At 42.1% G+C, this 22321-nt stretch overlaps 1 protein-coding gene across 3 annotated transcripts in view; it reads right to left on the bottom strand.

The window, feature by feature from the left end:
* The window catches only part of CNNM2 (cyclin and CBS domain divalent metal cation transport mediator 2), a 110368-nt gene that overhangs the window by 21929 nt on the left and 66118 nt on the right, over nt 1–22321 (bottom strand). For all 3 annotated transcript variants that reach the window (XR_012581129.1, XM_005481583.4, XM_074545162.1), the window contains exon 2: nt 118–261. Coding sequence is in view for 2 of the 3 variants with exons in the window: in XM_005481583.4 (XP_005481640.4) it covers nt 118–261 (144 nt within the window). In the remaining variant the exon portion in view is untranslated. The remainder of the gene's footprint in view (nt 1–117; nt 262–22321) is intronic.

The raw sequence follows: 22321 nt of genomic DNA, 5'->3' as shown, positions 1-22321 counted from the left end.
CTACCAAGATTTTAAATTAGCAACATATCATCTCTCAAAACACAGCTATGAATACAATTGCTACTTTATGGAGTCTTTCTTCTCATCTATAAATAAATTGCAAATATTTCTACTCACTGTATAGATCTGTTTCATCCAGAATTTCAGACTTGATGATCTCTTCAATCACATCTTCTAAAGTGACAATTCCCAGGACTTCATAAAAAGGGTCCCCTTCTCCTTCATTGTTTACTCTTTGCACTATAGCCAGGTGAGACTTGCCTGCAAGGAGACAGATCAGCAATTTAGACATTTTAGAAACTTCTGAATGATCAGAAATTACAGCAGAACTAGAGACATACAGGTATAAATAAAAAGACAGAAAGGTTGGCATCAGGCTTTAGGAAAAAAGGGGCAAAGTTTAACAGATGCTTAAAATCATAATCTGATTTCTGTCTGAGATACACATTCCTGCATCACATAAATCCACCTTATGCCCTAAAGGAGAGCTGAAGAGATTAGTGTCCTAATGTCTTTCCCAGCAAAACTGTCACCCTGGCACTGAATTCATCATATTATCTTGTTGTTCTGCTTCTTGTCTCATGCATTGGCAGAGGAAGGTCAGGCTGGAGCCCTCCTTTGCAGTGAGATCCCATGGATGTTTTCCTCAAGCCTGGAAAAAACAGCAGCAATGACCAAACCACAGAAGCACAGGAACAGGACAGAGCTAGGGAGAAGTCAGCCCCATCCATCAGCTCCTCTTTTTCCCCTCTCTTCCTCAAAAATAATTTATTTATATATTCCCCATATGGGGTGATAACATGTTATTTAGGATTTAATTAATTAAAATATTCAAAGCAACTCTCTGATCAACAAAGAGAACACCAAAGAAGAGATTTAGCAGTAGTTCTAAAGATTCCTGAGCTGTGCATCACTCACAGTGAATTCTCTTAAGTCCTTTCTGCCATAGCAATGATGATGACAAGAATATTATCATCATCACCCTTCAAACTGGCCTTGAGAGCTCTGGTTGCCAGTTTCTCCAGCTGCCAGTGAAAACCAGTCCTTTGTAAAGCTGCATAAATAACAGAACTCATTCAAAGTGTCCACTAAATGTAAGTGGCATTGTGCAGTACAAGTACACAGACACCAATGTGCTTTCTGAACTATCAGGAGGTAAGAAACTGTGTCTCAGAATCTTCTTTGCTGATCTCAAAAATTATCCTTATCCCCAACTGAGGAGGACAACCAAAATAGTTCAACTTTGCTTAGACCCCTTTATAGGCAATAATGTCTGCCTGTTTTAAGATTCAGATTATTAGACTAACAAGCATTCAAACTATTCCAGCCCAGACTTACTCATGCTTAAAGAATGAAAATATCCTGAACAAATTAGACGAGGGAGGAAAACTTATCAACTACTGATATAAACATTGCATCAGGTCAAGTCAATTCACTTTGGTAAGTTTTTCACATCTGCTTTCCCAGGGACCCAACATAAGCAGTTAAAAACAAATTCTTGGTGAATGCTGTCTGTCGAAAGTTAAATTCTTTTGCTATTCCCAGCTTGTGATCATTTAAAAGGAATTTTCCAAAGCAGGGTCTAATATTAGACTCAAAATGAAGTTTCCATTCCACTTAGGCGATATTCTCACCAAAGTAACTACTGCATAATCTGATTGTCTTGGAGCTACTCGTTTAGATGCAGATGGACATACTTTAAATACCAACTGCACAGCACTGCTGAGTCTTATCTTGAGGAGACCTTATTCTACAGCAAATTAATAGAAAGATGATTTGTGATTTTTAAAGCATCAACATCCATATTGTACTGAAAGTCTTTCACTGCGCCAGGTTTTACAGATTTTATTTCTCTGCATTCCTGGCAAGACTTCCAGCTCTTTCTACTGCTCAATGAACAGCATTACAGTGACTTCATAAAAACATGAAAGATTTGAGCACTATTATTACTGCAATTTGCCTGTAATATATTACTGCAATTATATCCTTTTAACATAACAATGTTAAATAAGAGCTGTGGCATAAAAAAAAATTGCACAGACAAAACAAATGTTCTAATTTATTTCACAGTGCCTGTTCATGCTATATTAGTATATTTGCTTTCAAGTCAAAAGACAGGCTCCTTCAAGAGCCATTTCTATCACAGACCACAGCAGCTCATCAGCACATGCTTATTCAGGTGCTAATTCCTCAGGATATCTGTTCCCACATATTAGTAAGTGGTAAGATCTGTTCAAGTGGGTTAAATTAAAAAAACAAACCAAATCAGCCAAACAAGAACACCAAAAGACAATGCTATCAACTTGTGTTCAGCTTTGATCAAAATCATCAGCCCTTTCCTCCACTCCTGCACTGCCTATGCCAAAATGCTGAAGTAGGTGATGAAATTTGAAATTTTGAAAAGAACAATTTTTCTAACAATGGAGTCCTGAACACATCTACAAGCAACATCAGAGATTTATGAAAATGGGATGAGGGAAGGACTGAGGGGTTGGAATACAATGGGCAGTTGTGCACAAGTTTCATCCACAAAACAAGTTGCATATTCTTCCTACCAGAGTGGTCCCCACCAAGAATTCAGCATCACTAAAACATGTTATGCTCTCCCCATTTGAACAGCTGCAGGACTCTGATCCAAGCAATAGCACCTAATGTGAGATGAGTGACCAAAATCTACACCAGCTGTTGCTCTCTTAAGCAGAGTGAACTGGTAAGACAGGAGTTACGGAGAAGTATCAGGCATTTTGCACTTTCTGTGATAAAAAAGAAGGCTAGAAACACTTTTTTTTGGCCTTGCCATACTCTCCAATTTTAAGGAATTTTTACTTCTCACCCAAAGTATCACGACCATTGAAGCTCGTTATCATCACTGGATTTTGGTGGGTAGCATTGATATTCAATTCTACCCTCATTATTAAATAAACTACATGCTACAGAGAATTTATCTGCTGAGAAGAGATAGATTATCCACACACATGGTGACACTAGCCTTTCTTCCCCCGTGATCGTCAAGTTTTCCTGTTCCAGGCTTTCATCAACCCAACACTTAGCTGGGGTCAGATGAATTTAAGCCAATCTAATAAGCTGCCCCTAAATGGCTGCCTTTTTGTCCCAAGTTTCCTCCTTCCTTTCTATTGGCTCCAATGCTCATGAAATCATTTGATGAGACAGACCAGATCTGAAAATTACATCTCTCGTGTCTTTGCAAGATAATTTTGACCCAGATCCAATAATTTGCAAGAAGTCACCAGAGAGTGGAACACACATCAGAGGTGGTGACGGAGATGTTACGAAGATGCATTCCCAGACTGGCTGCCCTCTCACCACAGAACACTGCAAATACCCTGCACGTATGGAAGTAATCAAGACATAAAAGGCTAAAGGAAAAGCTAGGAGTGCAAAGACCTCTTTATACATAGTAAAAGAGAACAACACAGCATGTGCTCAACTGTAAAAGTGGCCTGTAAGTAAAATAATGACTCCTCTGAGTGCTTGAAACAGAAATTGGCTACAGCTTTATTCAAAGACTTTATCAGGCCACTGACAATTGTCATATTATTTTATTCAATTGAAAAAGAGCAGTTTCTGCTTGTATTTTCCATTGCTAAAGACTTACAGTACATATCCAGTAAGGAGCTGAATAAAGTAAACATCCAGCAGGAACGAAAATCTGGACTGCATATAGTATTCCTAGGGCTTTGAGAGCAGAACATAAATTACACAGAGAGAGCAGGTGTATGGAAAGTTCTGTACTTCACTCATTTTCTGGCCACAGTCTCTAACCACACTTCATAGATGACATTAATGCTTCTTTAATCCCTTGCTTTAAGTGTTGATACAATGAGATTTAGCAAGTGGGCAGCTCTGCAAAACTGCCAGTTCTGACAATAAAGGCAGAAATTTTGTGTGACCGACCCACAGCTCCTCTGTGGGCACAGACAGGCAGTGTTTGCTTTCTGCCTCAGTTTCCCCCCATACAGTGACAGTCAGTGACACCACCAAGGGCCTGTGTGGGGCTGATACCTGTACACGGCCCGAGGCACCAGTTGTGACAAATGTTAATCTCTCTGTTACCTTTGCAGGCAACTAAAGCACCAAGCAGTTTTGGTAAACGTAAATCCAGTCTCTTCCCATTGCTTAAAACCCTGCTGCTCAGCTTAGATTTTGCTCTGTAGAATTTCTGACTAATTTATTAAGCTAATTAGGAAACATGAAGATGCTTAGTTAAATCCGCATGAGTAAGTGAACCCTAGAAATAGCTCCTGGGAGTCCATGTGATTTACTGACCACACAGAACAGAACTGGAAGAAAGAAATGCCTGAAATACTCATTCTCTTACTGTACCATGACAATTTCTTGGGAAATACATAGTGGTGGAAAATTCTCCCTTTGATCCTGAGGCATTTATACATCTAGAGTAAGGACCTCGAGAACACTGTCATGCACTTCAAACCAGAGATGAAAACATCTCTTCAAGATCTGCTCTGGTCACTCACAGGATCTTGACTCCATGAAGAGTTTTGCCATTTGGATGGAGCTGTACCCACCCCACTCTCACATGTCACTTCCCATAGACACACATGCAAAAGAAACAGGATGACAGACACATTGTGGAGTTCAATAAATGCCAATGCAAGTCATAAACTGGTGCAAAACAGCCCCATGTGCTGGCACTGGAGGTTGGCTGGCTGGCTGGGTGGACACACTGGAGGAGTCAGCAGTGTGTCCCTGCAGCAATGGAAGGAACTCTGCGCTCACATCAGCACACGTGCAGCTCACAGGTCAAGGGAACAGATTATTCCTCTCTATTTGACACCTGTGAAACCACATCTGCATCTCTGGCATTCAGTCTGGGGTTCTCCAGCTCAACAAAGACACCAAGAAACTGAAACAGTTTTGGTGGATCGTTCCTAAGAAGGGCTGGGCTGGAGCCCACGATGCACAAGGAAAAGCAGAGGGCACTGCACTGGCGGAGTCTCGCAGAGAAAAGGCTGAAAGAAAGGACTTCAAAGTCCTTCTGTACCTCATAGAAGGCTATAGAAAACACAAAACTAGAGTCCTTTGGCTAGATACTGATGGGACAAGAGACTACAAACACAAATTTCAAACATGGAGACTCTTTAAATAATGAAAACTTGTTCCTTACGAGGGTGGTCAAACACTGGGACGGGCCCAGAGGGGCGGTGAGATCTCCAACTTTGGAGGGATTCAAAACTCAGTGACCTGAGCCAGCTTCAAAGGTGACCCACTCCAAAGAGGGGGTGGGACCAGATGACCTCCAGAAGTCCCTTTCTAAATTATCCAGTGATTTTAAGAGACTTTGAAGGGAGGTCTGACTGAAATCCCAGACCAAACTTCATTGCTGAATTCTCATTCCCAAATTTGTTAAAAAACTGCAAAACTTTCAGTACATAAGGATATATAAAGGCAGCAAGTTTTACTGATCTGGAATGCCACAATGTGGCCTTGTATGTGACCAAATGTATTAACAAAATGCTACTACTAGCCAGACTATGCTTCAGAAAATTACAATACTGCTGCCATAGCTTTAGAGCAAACACAGGTTCCCAGGAATGAGTAACCCAACAGCAAAGGTGCAATTTAGGGGCTCTGAGCAGTGAGCTACAACCTGCAGTGACGTCTGTAAGCTTACACTATGAGAAAGCAATTTGAAATGCCTTTATTTCTGCCAAAGGAGGTTTAGGAACTCGGTAACTGGAAAGATTTGTATGTAGGTGTTATTTCCCCCTGCAAGCAGCAGATCTTACTAAAGACCCCTGGTTTCCTTAAAAAAAAAGTTAAAAAGAAAAATCAAAGCTGTGGTAGACATTTATAAAACAGAAGATTCTTGTTAAGTCAGTTTGTGGTACAACAAGAATCAGGCTAGTCCATTTTTATTAAAACCAGTAATCTGAGTCTGTTTGCTGTGGGTTAGTGCCCTGGAACATTAAGCCATAGCCTGTTTAATATGCCTTCAATGACATGGAGAAAAATCCCATGTGGTGTTTAGCTGCCCTTGAATTTGCTAACTAACAATCTGTGCTTCTGAAAAACCCCCTGTTTAAACTTATGGGACTGTTTTTGTTTCGACTGATTGGTACAAAGGTAAACACTGGTCTGTCACTGAGATTCACAGGTTCAACAACACATTATTCCAAACAATCAATTTTAAAACATGTTGTATAATTTATCGCTTAAAAATAACTCCCCCTGAAGTAGCCCTGGCTTGCAAGCAGTTATATCAAAGTAAAAAGTGTTTTCCTAAATTTCTTTTCTGCACCACAGTTCACGGACATTAAATCTCCCTTCTATTAGCAGAAATTTGCATTCATGCTGTTTGCTTTTTCACTTTGATTATTTTCAATGGGGCTATCAGACTGGTATTTTCTCCAAACACACACACACACAAACTGGTGCACACTGTCTTTGGGTTCATAACACAACACTATTCACAGAATCAAGAGAAACCCAAAACTTCTGTAAAAACATAATCTAGGTTTAGACAAGACTTTTTAGATCCTGTTCTTTTCAGCAGCAAAACATATAATTTTTAATATATATTTGGGAAGGGAATCTGATAACTAGTATTCATTTAAAACAGCCACATAAAAACCATCCAGACCTTCAAAGGAAATGAGTGAAAGTATCAGCACAACCATTGGGAATACATGATTCTCCTTTAAACCAGAGAGCTCAGCCTCATACAAACATTAACCAGAAACCACAGCAGCCTTCACAGGAAAATAAAAAAGTAGCACTTTAAATAGGCTCTTTGTGTTAAAGTCCATTTAGTGGGAGGACACCAAAAAAAGCAAAAATCAGGGATAGTTTCAGAATGACTTCCTGACAGTGAATTGTATTTGTAAGGAATACTTTCCCAAGGGAAACGACAGAAGCTCAGTTACTTGCAACTTTGAAAACTTGACTGGACAAAGTGCCTAGAAAGGACTCAATAATTCTCCAGTGCCCTGTGGAAGATGGAAGAGAAGTGATGAGCTAACATTTTCCATCCACACCAGCCTACCAATAGTGTAGGCACTCCAACTCAGCTGCTGCTGCCTTCCCTTCAATCCCTTCTGCTAGGACCTTGGTGAGACACACACTGACAAACTTAACTTGCTTTGCTGCTGCTTCTAAATGTGAGAGCACAGCTCTAGAAAGCTGCAGCTTTACCTGCAACTGAACCAAACTTGGCAACCAACTCAGATCTGGAGCTGGGAAGTCTCCATAGGTATACCAGCAAAAGAAATTAGCTGGGATCCAGAAATAACTTGAGTGTAAGGAAAAAAGGTAATTTCAATTCAGACCTTGCTATCAAAGCAGAAATCTCAGGGAAGAATCAAATATGAGAATATTTTGGGAAAACTATTAAAAAGGTGTAGGCAGGCATCATGAATGAAATTGAAAAGTGGAGAGAAAAAGTTTCAGAAACTCCTTGAACATTGCTAACAACTGCCTTGCCATGAACAGCATGGCAATGCTTCCCAGTCAGGCAGTGCTTTTGCAGTAGGGAATTTGTGCTGAATATTGCTGGGGTTAACAATAACCAGGGTCCACAAGGATGAAAAATGCACACCACTGGCTAGGCTGCTCTCAGTGTTGGCCAGAACCCTGAGTTCAGCATAGTAAATGAACAAACAAGCTGCTTCCCAGAACTGGAAGTATCCACTGGATCTGAAGTAGGAGAGGAAGAGAAGGAAATCCTAATACTTGAGAAAGAACTCTCTCCCAAAACCAGAATACCTTTGGACACCTGTCTGAGGCTCTAACCTGAGTAAAAGGTTGTGACACCAGGACACTGGTGGCTTGAGATGAGAGATAAGGTGGAAGTTTAAAAACAAAATTAAGGAACCACTTCAGAAGTGAAGAAAACTAAAGTTGAGAGAAGATGTGGTAACAAGAAGAGAAAATACTGAATCTGGAGAGAGGCCTAGGACTATTTGGACTGACATAGAACAAAAAAGTTCAGATAAAATTTAAGGCAAGGAAACAGAATATTGAAGTCATTCTTGGTCATGGTTCAAATGTTCCACATTGGACTGAAAAGATACTGAAGTGTGACTTATGCTGATGTGATTTCCCCCGTGCCCCCACTTCCCAAGGCAAGCAGTGACCTTTTGGAAAGAAGTGTAAGAAATGCATCTCCTTACTGACTCGCACCTCCACAGCATGATCAGCAAGGAATGTTTCTAGTGTTCAAGCACCCTAAAAAGGAGCCATACTAATTTTATTACTTCCCTGTTTGTTCAAGATTGTCCCACTGATTTCAGCATTCCTTCAGGGATGAAGAGCAGGCACCGGCAGAAGTGCTGCCAGCAGAGGGAGTGCAAAACCTTGGGTTTGCTGAGCTCCAGCTCCGGGTCCTTCCCAGACCTCAGCCCAGCAGATGGAGAGAAGAGGCCCTGGATTCTGGTATCGGTGGGGCCTGGCTGCTGGCTGCATGCTGAATCCTGAGAGATGTGCCCTTCGGCCTGGGATCCACAGCAATCCCGTCTGCCATGGCCTGTTCAGCATCTCCTCCTGCAGCTTTGCATTGCTGCTATGACTTGTCCCCCTCCAACTTCCTCTGCCTTCCCTGCCCTAGGGGAGACAAATTCTTGAGCCCTTTATAAGGGCTCAGGAGAGAAACTGTCACCTCCTCACAATCTCCTCCAGTCCAACAGGCTGCTCTACCACAAACCAAGAGTTAGTACACTAAATAAACACAAGAGCATCAAGAGATGTATGTTTATGAGCAACAAAAATAGAAGTCAATCCAAAACAACAGTGAACTGAGATGACTTTGATGTTCAGGTAATCAAAACAACACCCACAGAAACAACAGCCTTGTTCTCTATCACTGCAGCCAAAAATCCTACTGATCTAATCCATCCTCTAATCCTGCCTCCCTCAATTCCTAGAACAGACTGGGTTTAATTCAGGAAGCTTCTAGATTTTGGCATCTACACCATGGGATTTTAAATCCGACAAAGGTAAAGTACTAGAAGGCACAACGGAAACATGTTTGGACATTAGGAGAAGGTTAGCTGAGGCCAGCATGCTTACATAAGGACCTAAACTGTGCTGAGAGCAAAGAGCATGAGCTGCAAAGGAAGAACAGCATCTTGAGACTGTAGGTCCTGAAAGGAATTGGGGGATGGATATGATCTTTTTTTATTATTATTATTATCATAATCAGCTGTTACAGTTTACTTTTAGCTCACTATTTAGGATATAAATTTAAAAGGGTTCTTGTGTTACCAGCATCTTAGTTCATTAATATTCTATTTTAATGACTTGTTTTACTTCAGGCCATTTATATCACATGTAGTTTGCAATTCCAGCAGCTCCAAACCCAGCGTGGTCGATGGCGCCATCAGATTTTTCAAGCTTTCAAATTTATACTGTGACAGAAGCCAGAGGAAGATGAAGAAAAAGCTACCCTGTTAACTTTCTAAATTGGTGACACCACCTTCATCCAGCCAGGTCTGTACAAGCCCAGGAGCACCCAGGTGTGTGCACTGCCACAGTGCCCAAAGCTGTGGGATAAACACACCCCTGGAACACAACCAGAGCCATGACCTTGACTCTGCACAAGCGCAGACCGGGGCCACGTGAGCTCTGACACTGCACATTTGTTTCTCTGGATTCACTCAGTGCCGTTACAGAGCAGCTCCTGAGCCGTGCAGCACAGCACCAAGGACACTGCAGCAATCTGCAGGCACAAGAGACACGGCCACCTTCTCCTCCTGCCTTTTGGTTTGGGCCAGGTCCCATGGGGGTACCACTGCAGGAAGAGCTGCCCCAAAGCCATGCTTCACACTGCCAAGGGGGAATATCCTCTGGCTGGAAAGTGACTCTTTTAAAAACCAAAGGTATGGCACACCAAAGTGTAGAGGTGTGCCAAGACACACCCAAAGTCACAGAACCAAGAACTCTGCAGGAGCGACCAATTTAAACTTTCATAGGTCACATTTTCACTTTGCTTTGGTGCAATTTTAGCGAATGACGCAGATCACAGCTGGATCCAGATCCATGCCTCTTCACCAAGAACAGGTACACAGCAACTGTCATGGATATGGGGGAGGTGGGATGTAATTTAAACCACCTAAAGACATCCTGGAATTGTCTGACACCAAAGCAGAAGGACAGAAGAGCACCTGTGATTTCAGAACTGGGCATCACAGATATCTAAATTCCTGCAAACTTCAGGTCTTTTGCAAAATAATAATACAATAATATATAGAGAAGGGGGAACCCCCTAATTTTGCATTTTGCTAAGGATTTAAGTGGATCTTGTGTTACTTTTAAAGCCCATCATGCAAAGAAGCCAAAAGAATTGGTTCAAATGCTGACTCAACATCCCCAGGAAAAGGAAAGATTATAGAAAACTGCCTTGCTTGAAAGAATGACAGTTCTGACGGTACATTTGAATGCATTCTTATTATTTTCCAAGTACAAGCATAAATTGCCTGTCTTTGTTCCTAGGAGCTATCAATTACTCACAGATGTAAGATTTTCCAGTGAATTAGTAATACAACATCATCTTTTCAGCCCCACAAGACAAGATTAATTTTCTGAAAAATGGTACTACTGGGTCATATTTTAGAAATGGGAACTTCAAAGATCAATCTCTATTGCAATTATGCTATTAATATTTTTAATTACTGAACTTGATATCAAAACTTCTTAAAGTTTCCATTTGTGAACAGCCATCTAATTAGTGGATTTTTTGGGCCATCCTGCATAGCTCTTGGTAGGCTGAGTTTGTCCAGAGCTCTTGAAGGAGGCAGGAAACCTCTCAGATAAGACGGCAAAGCCCTGCTCCATCAGCAACAGCCCCTGCAGAGAACGGGAGATAAGGCGAAGTGAGAGCCGCGCCCCTGAGCAAGAAGACACTGGAGATAAATGAAGAGGAGAAAAAGGAGTCTTAAGAGATTGAATTTGTGAACTTGCCACTTGCTGATTTTGCTGTGATGAAGAATTCCTTTGCTCCAGAAGACTAAATCAGGATTGCTGAACAGTTTTCCAACTGCTGGGTATTGATGACATGGGATGACATGTGACTCACACCTACATGGCAATACTATTCAAATTCTCCTTGTCAAATATTTACATGAAGTGAAGAGCTGTAATATTTCAGTGACATAACAGGAATTCTGTGAGAATAGTACTTCTTTCATGATGCTTAGTTCAGGGAAGATGTAGTACAGATAGCCCTGTTTTCTTTATTATTCTGCAGAAGTCTTTAACATTATTTCAGCCCCATCAAAAACTAATCTGAATGTATTTGCTCACAAATAACCTAAATACCAGCTTTAATATCTCTGACTTCTGAGACTGTTTGACAATTTTACTCCAGAACAAGCTTTGTGGCATAATGTCTCATAGGGAATGGGGTTATTTATCTAAGCAGAACACTGTCATTTAATCTCCTCTAGCAAGGGACAGATCTCCTCTGTCTTTTTAACACTGTTCACCTTTGTTTGTAAATGTGTGTGTTAGAGCATTTCTTTGATTTTGCCTCAGCCTAACACTTAGAGCTTAAGCCCTCTACTAACACCATGTAATAGCATTGCATCCAGGTATCTCAGGACAGCAAGGGCTCACAAGTGCCTGCCTGAATCATCCAGTACTCCACAAGTCCTGCAACACTCGCAAGAGTTAGAGTGAAGTGTAACTCCACTAGGTTTGGAGACAACCTCAATTATCATGGTTGAACCCACTGGCACAGGGCAGTTTAGCATCCCTTGTGAAGGCAGAGGGTGAATTAAAACTCATCCAAACCATACAGCTCTGCCCATAGAACTGTACCCACACTAGGAATGCAACACCAGCATCCCTAAAACATCCTGGCCATGGAAATGGCCTCAGAGAAACAGTGTCCTACTGCTGTGACTTCTGCCTTACATTTGGTTATTTTTAGCTAGGATTAGGCTGAATTCTTCTACATCCCAATAAACGCTAAAGTAAAACAGCTCAAACTTCTGCTAGAAGAGTCATGAACAACTAGGTCACGCAACATACAACACACATGCTTCACTGCTGTTTTCCCTGACTGCTTCTAATCCAAACATTCTGGGTACACCACAAACTTCAACCAGAAAACCAGCCTACTAGGCTCTGAGGACTTGCAATTAAGTCTGCAGTATAAACAACAGTATTTATCTAGTCTATTAACAACAGGAGAACCGATGTCTGTCCCTGTATGAGGTTCACAGGAGAATACCCATGGACTGGGGCACCAGAGTTTGGAAAACTGAAGATTCCCAGCCAGACCATTTCTTGGGGTCTGCAACTCTTGAGCTTCTTCCTGCATCTTCTGTTTGTTCAAGAAAGATCCCTCCACAAATGCAGCTAGAGCCAGGTGATGTTGTCTGCACAGAACAGGTCAGGGCTGAGCTCTCCTCTCTACCTCAGAGGGAGCAACAGGAAAAAATCTCTCTTACCCACAAACCTCATTTTCATGAAACTTACAGAAACATTTCTGTATTTCTGACTTTTGGAAATCAATTACTTTTAAAGCTATGGAGGACTAAGGCAGGTAAGGAAAGAAAAAACCCAAGCAACTGCTAAAAAATAAACTACACAAAATCTCAACCAAACCAAATAAAAACAACCAGACAAAAACAACCTCCACTTATCTCCCCAAGTAGCCTCCTTCACAGCAGTAGTAGCACAGACCTTATGCCAGCCTCCAAATGACAGAAGACAACAAACTTCAAAATGTTGCTATAATTTCCACTTGCAGGAAGAGGCTGCCATTCCTTCACAACAGTAAAGAACAAAACCAAAACAAATTTACTAGAAAGCCATGAATAAAAATGATTATACAAACCCCAACTTAAGACCATGCACAATTGAGTAGAAACACCAGGTATTTCTGAGTAGAGCTCAAACACACACTTAATCTAAACATTATGGACTATGTATCTGCTCTGCATTTCAATCTATAGCAGGTTCATTGGTGAAGGTTCCTGTCCTTCCAGGAGCCTGGAGCCTGGCCACAGTCACTGCATCCCTGTCCTTACAAGGGTTAGACAAACAGACCAGTGAGCCCTGGCAAAAGGAAATGCATTTGGAGTTCACAGAGGGGCTATCACTTGGCTATTTCTGTAGTGCCTGCATCTAAAAAAAGATCCAGTTCACACAAGTAGCTATTTTACCTTACTGTCCCACAAGATCTAAATGCATTTTTTCCGATTACAGTTTCCCACCATAAAACACACAACAAAATGTGACACATATTTTTAAATATTCCTATGAAAGGATTTTGCTTATATATAGAAACATGAGTATATATGGAAACATACAAAACTCTGTGTTTATATATAGATGTCTCCTCACTGTATAACTAATATTAGTTCATGGAACTGAAGTCACACACCACAACAACAACAAAAAGAATTAAAGTTCCAGGGAGCTTTGCCATAAAGTACACAAAGCAGAAAAAAAACTCCTTGGATTTATGATAATCTCTGCATGAAATGCTGAATGGTAAATTCCCTTGAGAACTTCTCTGACACAAGAAATACACGACAAAATAAACAAACGAGGAGACAAGTCCAAGAGGCTCTTGCTGAAGAGACATCTAGTTCACCCTTTCCTTTTTTTTTTTTTTCCTGCTGCATTCCAACAAAATCTGTCATGAGCCACAAGAGAGGCACAAACAGGTCTTCCAGGGGTCCTCTTCCAAAGCTCATCTCCTGGGGAACAGGAGACCGTCAGCTTCCCTAAGATAAAGCATTTCAAATGACTACCACAAGTGTTGCCCTGTTGAGAGTGCTCCACATTGCAATGCCTCATCTGTATGAAAAAAATGTACTTTGGTAGTTACATGAAAGTGACTAAAGTCCTTCAAGACTTATTTACACAAGTCTGAAAGGTTTGACTTTTACTCTCTAATTATTCCTCCATGGTTTGGTGTCCCCAACACCACATTTCTTGCATTTAACCAGAAGATGAATGTAAAATTGGCTAACCGATTTCAGGGTTTAGGCTGAGGGAAATAAAACCAGTTGAAAATATGAGAGACATTTTTTTAAGAGATAAAATCTAAATACTTTTTCCATGCCCCAAGGGGAATTAGCAAAATGGATGAAGAATACCCCAATTCTCAAACCCATCTCATCACATCTGCTCAAGCACTATCCTATGCACTTCAGTACTTGAAACTGTCACAGGAGCTGTTTTAAATAGCCCAAACCCCCTGCTTGAACACCCTCCTTGATGAGTACAAAATCCTGGCCTTCATGAGAAGGAGAGTTTTCAGCAATAAAGGCTTTTGTAGCAGTTCCACAACTGCCATCAATAGAAAAAAACACTTGCATAACCTGAACAATTAGCAGGCAAAGGTTTTTTCTAAATTAAACTAATGTAAAGCACTATTCGTGGAGCTTAGTGGGGGGACTCAGGCAATAGCTGTGTATAACAGGAGTGGCAGATGGCTCTACAGAAATCACAATATTTGTTACCATCTTTAAAGGCTGGTGGCATCTCACCTGCTTATTTCCATGACAACTGGATTCCCTTCTTACCAAAAAGCTGTTGATGCTAAGTTGTCTCCTCTCTTCCTCTGTAACTGCTGTTGCATCAAATAATTGTAAAAGCCAACGGGACTGAGGATGAATAAACTCAATTGTGCAACTGAAACAGTAACATGTCAGGGTTTTCTTACCAAAACCTTACAGATCTCTAACCCACTTCACAGCACTACCACCTTCCTGATGGCTGGAAATTATTAATTATATAAGAGATTCAGCTATTCAGGGCACAAGGCAAGGGTACCACTCGCTAACCTAGAGCAAGACTAGATCAGCGTGGTGACCACAGAACAAGAGTAGTTCTAGATTCTGGGACCAGGATCTGCACATCTACCCAGCTTCACAGGAACACAAAGTTCTTTTAAGACCAAAGTGATCAGGAGCTCAGATCTATTATTCATTGAGATGATGACATGTCTGGCAGAACAACAGCTCTTGGCAGGACAGTAAAATATTTATGCAGTGCAACAACTCAAAGAAAAGGACTTGCCAAATTGACTGCAACAATGGTCTTCAACGTTTTTCAATTTATGGACTGCTAAAAATGCTCAGTGGGAATGCAGAGCCCTGTCATACTGAGCTCTCTACTGACAGAAGGCTTTTTGTTTTTAAGATACCTTTTATTGAGACATCTGAAATAGTCCTTGGACACAAGCTAAAAAAAAGTAAATTCACCACACTGCATAATTTTCTGGAAAATATTAAGCAATCTTCCTTACAGTATACAATAATCAAGACATAAAAGCCTGAAATCAAATTGTTACAGAACCCTGCACAATAAAGATATTTTTCCTAGTGGCTTTAGCTTGAGGTTACATGACAAGCATGGAGACCAGTCACCACACAGAGGGGTCAAATGAAGGAACGCAAGAGCAGAAGAGCTGCAGGCCAGAGAGAGCACAGAGTGCCAGCCACCAGAGAGCCCTGGGCAGAAAGGGAGAGCAAACACAACCCTGAGAGGGACACTGAGCGCTGGATCCCACACGGGTGGGTTTCTAACGAAAGCTGAAGCTGAAATTAAGGACTGGAGACAGTGGTTTTGTTAAAGGCAGCATTTAGAGAATTATCAACAGAAACAAAATATCACAGAGGGGGAAGAGAAGGAAAGGGAAGAACTCTGAGAATTGCAAATTAGATTCATGGTATTTCCACTGTGGGAGCATTTGAATCAGTGCTCAAACCACCTTCTCTGCCCCAGCTCATTAGAGTACCTAGTAATTTGCCTGTCCCTGTTCAGTAATCCACATGGGAGCCATGGCAATGCAAGGAGAGAGGCCAGCACTCCCCAGTCTCACTGGGGGCCAGAGAGCAGTTGGTGGAAGGAGCAGAAGATGATGGCAGGGGGAGTATGACTGTTTCAAGCACTGATGTGTTTCATCACATGAACCATTCCAGTAGATATAAATATCAGCAAGTTGGCCTGGTGGTGTGGCCATTGTGAAATGGCAGCTTCCTGCCAGGATCACAAGAGATGAGATCTGAGGGAAGGCTTTGCAGCTAATGCTGGGAAAAGTTTTATGAGCAAAAGGAGCAGTGTGAAAGAGCTTGTGGCAGAGAGCACAGCTGAGGTTGATGCTGCTGTAGATGTACAGGGGTGAGACATTTAAAATGGTACAAGTGCAAATGGGAAGCTCTTGGCCACCCTGCAGTTGCCTGCAATGACAAGCCCTTGGTTCCCATCCTCCTAAATTCCTGACTGCATTCAAGGCAACACTCTACCCTTACACCTCCCACTTTAACACTTTGCCATGAAATACCCTTTCAAAAGCCCAGAGTGAAAACAGTTTCTTCTTCCCTCACAATGGGTCTCAGCCAACCTCTGATGGCAGAGCAAAGAGCATGAGGTCCAAATCTTTAATCTACAACAACCATTGATCTGCAAGCAAACACTACATCAATGTCTCCATCAAATATAGGAGATGTGTTTTTCCCAACACCAGGACTAGTAAAACTTGATTAGTAGAGGAGGTCTGAGAGAAGACTGTGGTGCTCCTGGAAATAGTTTCAAAAATGGCAAGGGGAAACACAGCAAGAAAGAAGCTTGAGGGAGATTTCACTGATCTGACAGGAGAAAAAGATGTCTTAGAGAAGCCTGCTATTCTCAAAAGAGACAGGGAATATCTTCAATGTTTAAGGGATTATGAAATGGTGACTGGATTGAAAATTTGTAGAAAGAAAAGCATGAATACAAGTGAAAGCGTCAGAAGTGCTAACAGTGGCATGTGAGTTACTGTGGAGGATGAGCATACAAAGCACCAAGATGGAAGTTAAGAACACACTAGGACAAGAAGGTACAACTGCTGTAGCAGTTACTTGCTGAAGCAAATAAGATACATTAAAACAAGAGGGGGGTTTGTACACAGACACCCCCAGTAATATGAGTGAGCTGCCCATGGCATTACGCCAAGAGCTGTTCAGGAGAAAGTCTGGACCATGTGAACAATGAAAGCAGCCCTTTTTCCATCCATTTCTCCCGGAGTATTTAAAGATTTTAATTTTCCCATCTCATTTTTGGTTCCTCTCTCTCTTCCTATAAATAGAGAAGCAGCAGTGCATCCATCCCCTCTTCATCTTTTTTGGTGGTCTAGCATTGCACAGATGCTGGAATGTTTTTCTAGTAAATGATAAGCGATGGGAAACAAGTAGAAGACAAAGGATAAGAGACCTTGAGCTCAGACAAGTAGGAGAGATGGGAGCTTTCTCCTCTTTCCCAAGAGGCAGGTATCTTTTCTCTGGACCAAAAGGTTTTGTTTTGGAAACAAACGTATCTATTTCTGTCACTTCCTTTTAGACATTTAGTCTTCATGGGGCTGATAGCAAGACTGACTAGGATGTCTGAGAATGACAATCTGGCCCCCAAAAGAAAGCATTTCTAATCCAATATGAAACCCAAAGGAAACACACCCCTGCTGCTAGGCACATGTCTCAGAGGACTAAGGCTGTGATCTGTGCTGTGTTCCCAGAGCCTTTACTTTAATCCCAAGTCCAATAATCGAGTTAGCACTTTGCAAGGAGAACTAAAGCCCCTGGGGTTTCTGCCGAGCCGTCAGACAGTGGAGAGGCTGAGCTGGACATCAGCAGGTGGTCACTGCCATGGGAAAACAAGCCTGGTGTGGGCAGCCAGACAGCTGAGCAAGGAGCTACAGGAACGCCTGTAGATCTACCCCGACCCAGAGGGGCTCAAACGCACCACTGGGTGCTCCCAAGAAAAACAAAAACATGAACAAAAGAGGAAGGGCAAGCAACAGTGAAGAAAATGCCAAGACCTGGCAGTTTGGGCTTGGAAGTTGCTTCCTAAGTCAATGATCCCACTTGGAGAGGCCTCAGCACCACACAAAGACAGCACAGGTATCTCAAGCTGCAGCCCCGCTGTGCCACAAGAGCGATGAACAGGATGAGCCATCCACGCTAACACAGCAATGTCTTTGATGGATGGGGAAGGAACTGGGCTCAGCAGCAGTGGGGAAAGCTAATGAGTTCCAGAAGATCACAGCCTTCCATCCTGCTTAAAAATAGCAGCTGTGGTCAGGGGTTTGAGACAGAGTCCAACCACAGCATTTGGATGCAGATTTTGAAACCACAAGAGGTCAGAGTTAATTGATAGCTGGTCATTCAGAGGTCCTGGGACAACTTAAGAATTGACAATGTGCTGTGAAGACTTGTTGAAGTTGGGCTCTGGTGTCCCATCCAGAAGATGTAACAATATCCCTGAAAACAGCAGTCCTGATCAACAGCCTTCCTAGGCTTACCTGCTCAAGACTTTGGGGAAACAAGCAAATTTCCCACTAGTAGCAGAGTCCTGCAGAAATGGCAGCAAGAGAGGCAACAGAGTGCTTTCAAAGTAAGCAGCAGTGGGCAGGTTCTTGGGAGCTGGCACGGCCACTGACTCTGGGATAGCCTAATCCACGAACAGGTAAATCCCCTCCACAAAACATTCCTTCTTGACTGAAAACACTTATTTGGCAACCAAAGACCCCTGCTTTAGAGTAAGAGCTGGGGAGGAATGTGACCTGTGGCTCCTGATGGGAGAAGGTCCCAGCACACAGAGTACCAGACTGAAAGCTGCCCAAGCCTCAGCCCAGGGGGCTCCCCAGTGAACTGTCCCTGCCCCACTCCAGTAAAGATCATGGCTTGGCAGGAAGGACACTGGCCAGGCAGGACATCTGGTGCTTGCTGTGCTCTTTAGACACATGGACTAGGTGACCTTTAAATGTCTCAAGCCAAATTATTCTAGAAGGGACTATCTCTTAGGAGAGCTGGATATGCAGGAAAAAGGGATTGTGTATGGGGGTTTTGACAAACATCATCCCAAGTATAAAGGTTTAGCCTGTTCTGAGGAGGACAGCACAGAAGGGAATTCAGTAGCCTAAAATAAAAGGCAAAAGACTTCTGCTTTGGATCCTGTTTCAAAATATTCCTGGACATTGCTCATACATGGAGTCATAGCCCATTCTAGGATTTTCAGGCAAAGACAGAGAGGGAACTACAAATGTGTCACTGACAGCTGGCCAGCCCTGGGATCCTCCCAGCTCATTAATCCCTCTGTTCAGCTTTGCTCTATGAAGAGCAAGTCCTGTGTAGCAGCACTAGGTTAGCAAACCAAACAAATCAAACTTCACTGACTGAGATTACTGAGGCACAGATACTCTCCCCTCCATATTAGAGTAGCCAAAATTTGGCACATACACTAAACCCAGACAAACCAGAAAATGTTAGAAAATCCCACCTAGAAAGCAATTTTTATCAAACAGGTTACCCAAAATTATGCAGAAAGATGTTTTTTGGTTTTTAAATTTTCCAACATTTCTCTTTGCACAAAGAAGGTTCGAACACAGGCTACACTGCACTGTAGGCTCACTGAGGTCCCTGAATGGAGATGTCTCACTCCCTGCCCAGATGCAGATTCATGGGGATAAAGGGACTGCATGGGTGGCATGTGCCCTGCAGGACTGCTCACTCACCACCCCAACTTGTACCAGTGTGGGCATGAACTCAAAGGCAGGGGTGTACAGATAACTCTTGCAAGAAGAGTTGGTCTGGTGGTTTAGCTTACAGAGGGATGGAACAGCCCCTTACCAATGCAAATGTGTGCTAAGAGAAGTCACTGGACCTGCTGTGGCTTCTCAAGTGTGCAGAGATAAGCTTTCTTATCAGGCATAAGACAGTATAAGATTCAGCTGTTGTCCTAAAAGAACTTTCACTCACTCAGTCTCACATCTTATTTGTCAGTAGACACAAAACATACTTCCCCACCTCAACAAATCACAATTCTCAAAGTGTTGGGGAAAAAAGGAAAACAGAAGAAGTCTTGGGTTCTGCATCATCTGGGGAAAAAAAAGATCACTATTTTGACTCACCACCAGAACAGGTATGGAAAAGTACTGGGGTGGCCATGGTGGGAATGACACAACAACACACAAAAAAAGGAATTTGATATTTAAATCATAAAAATATGAGGAAGACCCAAGGGTGGAAGTACACATACAAATACAACCAACCATATTTCAATTGATGACTTTTTTTTTACACATATCAGAACAGAATGCTACCTTTTTTATTACTGTACCTTCAAAGAAGGACATGTAGTAAGCTTGCAATTAACCATTGCGAAGAATTTTCTGTAGTATATAAGTATCAGGGAGCACCAGACATGTATCAGATAGTTATCAATTGCTCTGTTGCATGCAGTAAGATTCAAGTCCTTGCTCTCTAACAAGCTGAAAGATCATCTAGGGCACGTTAAGGACTCTCTGCAGCTGCCAGAAATAATTTAGAGCAAGACCTTCTGAGAGAAAACCCACACTATTGAGACAGAGCCCCTAGGAAATACAGTTCAAACCACCACCATTGACTCTAGATCCATTTTTCTGGTACAATCTCCAGTTGGGGCTGTAAGAACACTCAAGAGCTGATGAGAAATCTGTCATGGCTCACTTGTCTCGAACTGGATTGTAGATACAGCCCCTGGATATTTTTCTCCATGTTTCTAGGAATTTGAGCTGCATATGAATTTCCTCTTCTTATAATCCCTCACTGGAAATGATCAGAACTGCTTGTCACAAGCCTATCACATGGGGGGAAAAAACCAAGGCAGAGACAAGGTGCAAACTCCACCTCCTAGAAACAAATGTGAACTGAAGAGGGGTGGGGGAGAGAAAGGAAGAGAGGGCTCTACTTGAGGGCTTGTAGATCACTTCTTCACCTCCAGTGTCTTGAGTACTCAGGCTGGAAATGGTAGTAAATGGTGAAGAACACATCTACAGTGGTAAAAGCAGTTATACTGCATTAAAAAACAAAAACAGAAATTAAACAAAGGAAAGAATTATCAAATGGAGAAAACCAGGAGCTCTCTTTGCTAGCTCCACTTCTCTAAAAATAACACACCCCCAGGTAAACAGAGACAGCAAAGCAAAGCTCCAATCTGTGTGAGATCAACAGCACAGTAGGTCAAACAATACAAATGCTCACACTTTCCCTTTAGCAGAGTTAGAGAGTAACACATTTTAAACAAGAGTATGTGCTCATGTAAGCTGGCTTTCCAAATCCAATATCCCTTCCTATGCCCTCATAACTTCTCATCAGCAGTTTCCTATTTCTACTATGAAGGGCTCTAGTGCAATTATGCTCAGTTACTGAAAGCCTCTTTACTCTAATCCTCTTCTTAGTTTCAGAAAGCAACAGCATCAACTGATACCTGTGAGCTTAGTCTCCCCCATGGGAAACAATCTACAGAGTTCATAGCAGAAAAACACACTCAGGACATACTCATCTACACCAGCTCCCCTGTTCAGCTTACCAGTGCTAAATACCAGATTTCTAACTACACCAAAACAAAATTTCAAAGCAAAAATTCACCATTTTGGCCTTTTAAAGAATTAAACTTTGAGCATAAAAACTAATGGAAAATGCCAACTTACACATACTGCTTTGTCCTCTTTTTAAAAAATATTTTAAGCTATTTAAAAAATGAAGTTATTTGCCATGAGGCTGGTGGGAAGAGGGTGCTGAAGAGGGCCACTGTGCTGTTTGTTACTTTTGGCGTGGTTGCTGAAACCAGGCCCTAACATGTATAATTATGGGGTAGACTGAACTCTTCCCCGATGAATTTATTTTCGCCAACCATGAAGCTAAAGGCAAACTTAAAGAGAAGCATAAATAATTCTGATTCAAGCAATGAAATTAAGAGAGCCAAGCAAAAGTTATAAGTATCTCAGAAGTTCTTTTGTGAGTTATTAGACCTACTGAACAACTGCAGTTTTCCCTTTAATGCAGAGAGCACTGCAGGTACTCAGGTCCAGCTGTTTAACCCCTGCAATGCATAGTGACCTTTTTATTTTCCATTGCTCTTGCAGTTTTCCAGCAGTTTGAGTTCATTTGGGCTAATTACCTCACCATGGAGCTGCAAATGGAAAATGTTGCCAGTGAGTTGTTCCATTCACAGCCATTTCGTCTTGCACTGCTGGCGTCAAGGCGCACGACTTTTTTTTCCCCGTCTCCACGGGCATCAAAGCTCCCAGGGGTCATGAGCCTTCCAGAAGAAATCAGTGACCTTCCAGCCACAGGACTCCACATCTGCATGTGCACCCTCCCTTTGCAGGCCCCACTGTGCTGATACTGAGGGACACTACAGCCCAATCTCCCTGACCCACCAGGGGATCTAATAACTCACAAAAGAACTCCTTGAATCTCACTGTGAAGGAACAGCAGTCCCTCCAGAGCCAAGACATCACTGAGTTTCCATCATAAACCTTAAGCTGACACTTTCCTGACCCTTTCTTGCAAAATGCACTGATTTATAA

The sequence above is a fragment of the Zonotrichia albicollis genome, chromosome 7 (assembly GCF_047830755.1).
Source record: "Zonotrichia albicollis isolate bZonAlb1 chromosome 7, bZonAlb1.hap1, whole genome shotgun sequence".
Taxonomy (NCBI): Eukaryota; Metazoa; Chordata; class Aves; order Passeriformes; family Passerellidae; genus Zonotrichia; species Zonotrichia albicollis.
Note: the sequence above shows the minus strand (reverse complement) of the source record. Positions and strands in the feature narration are given on the sequence as shown.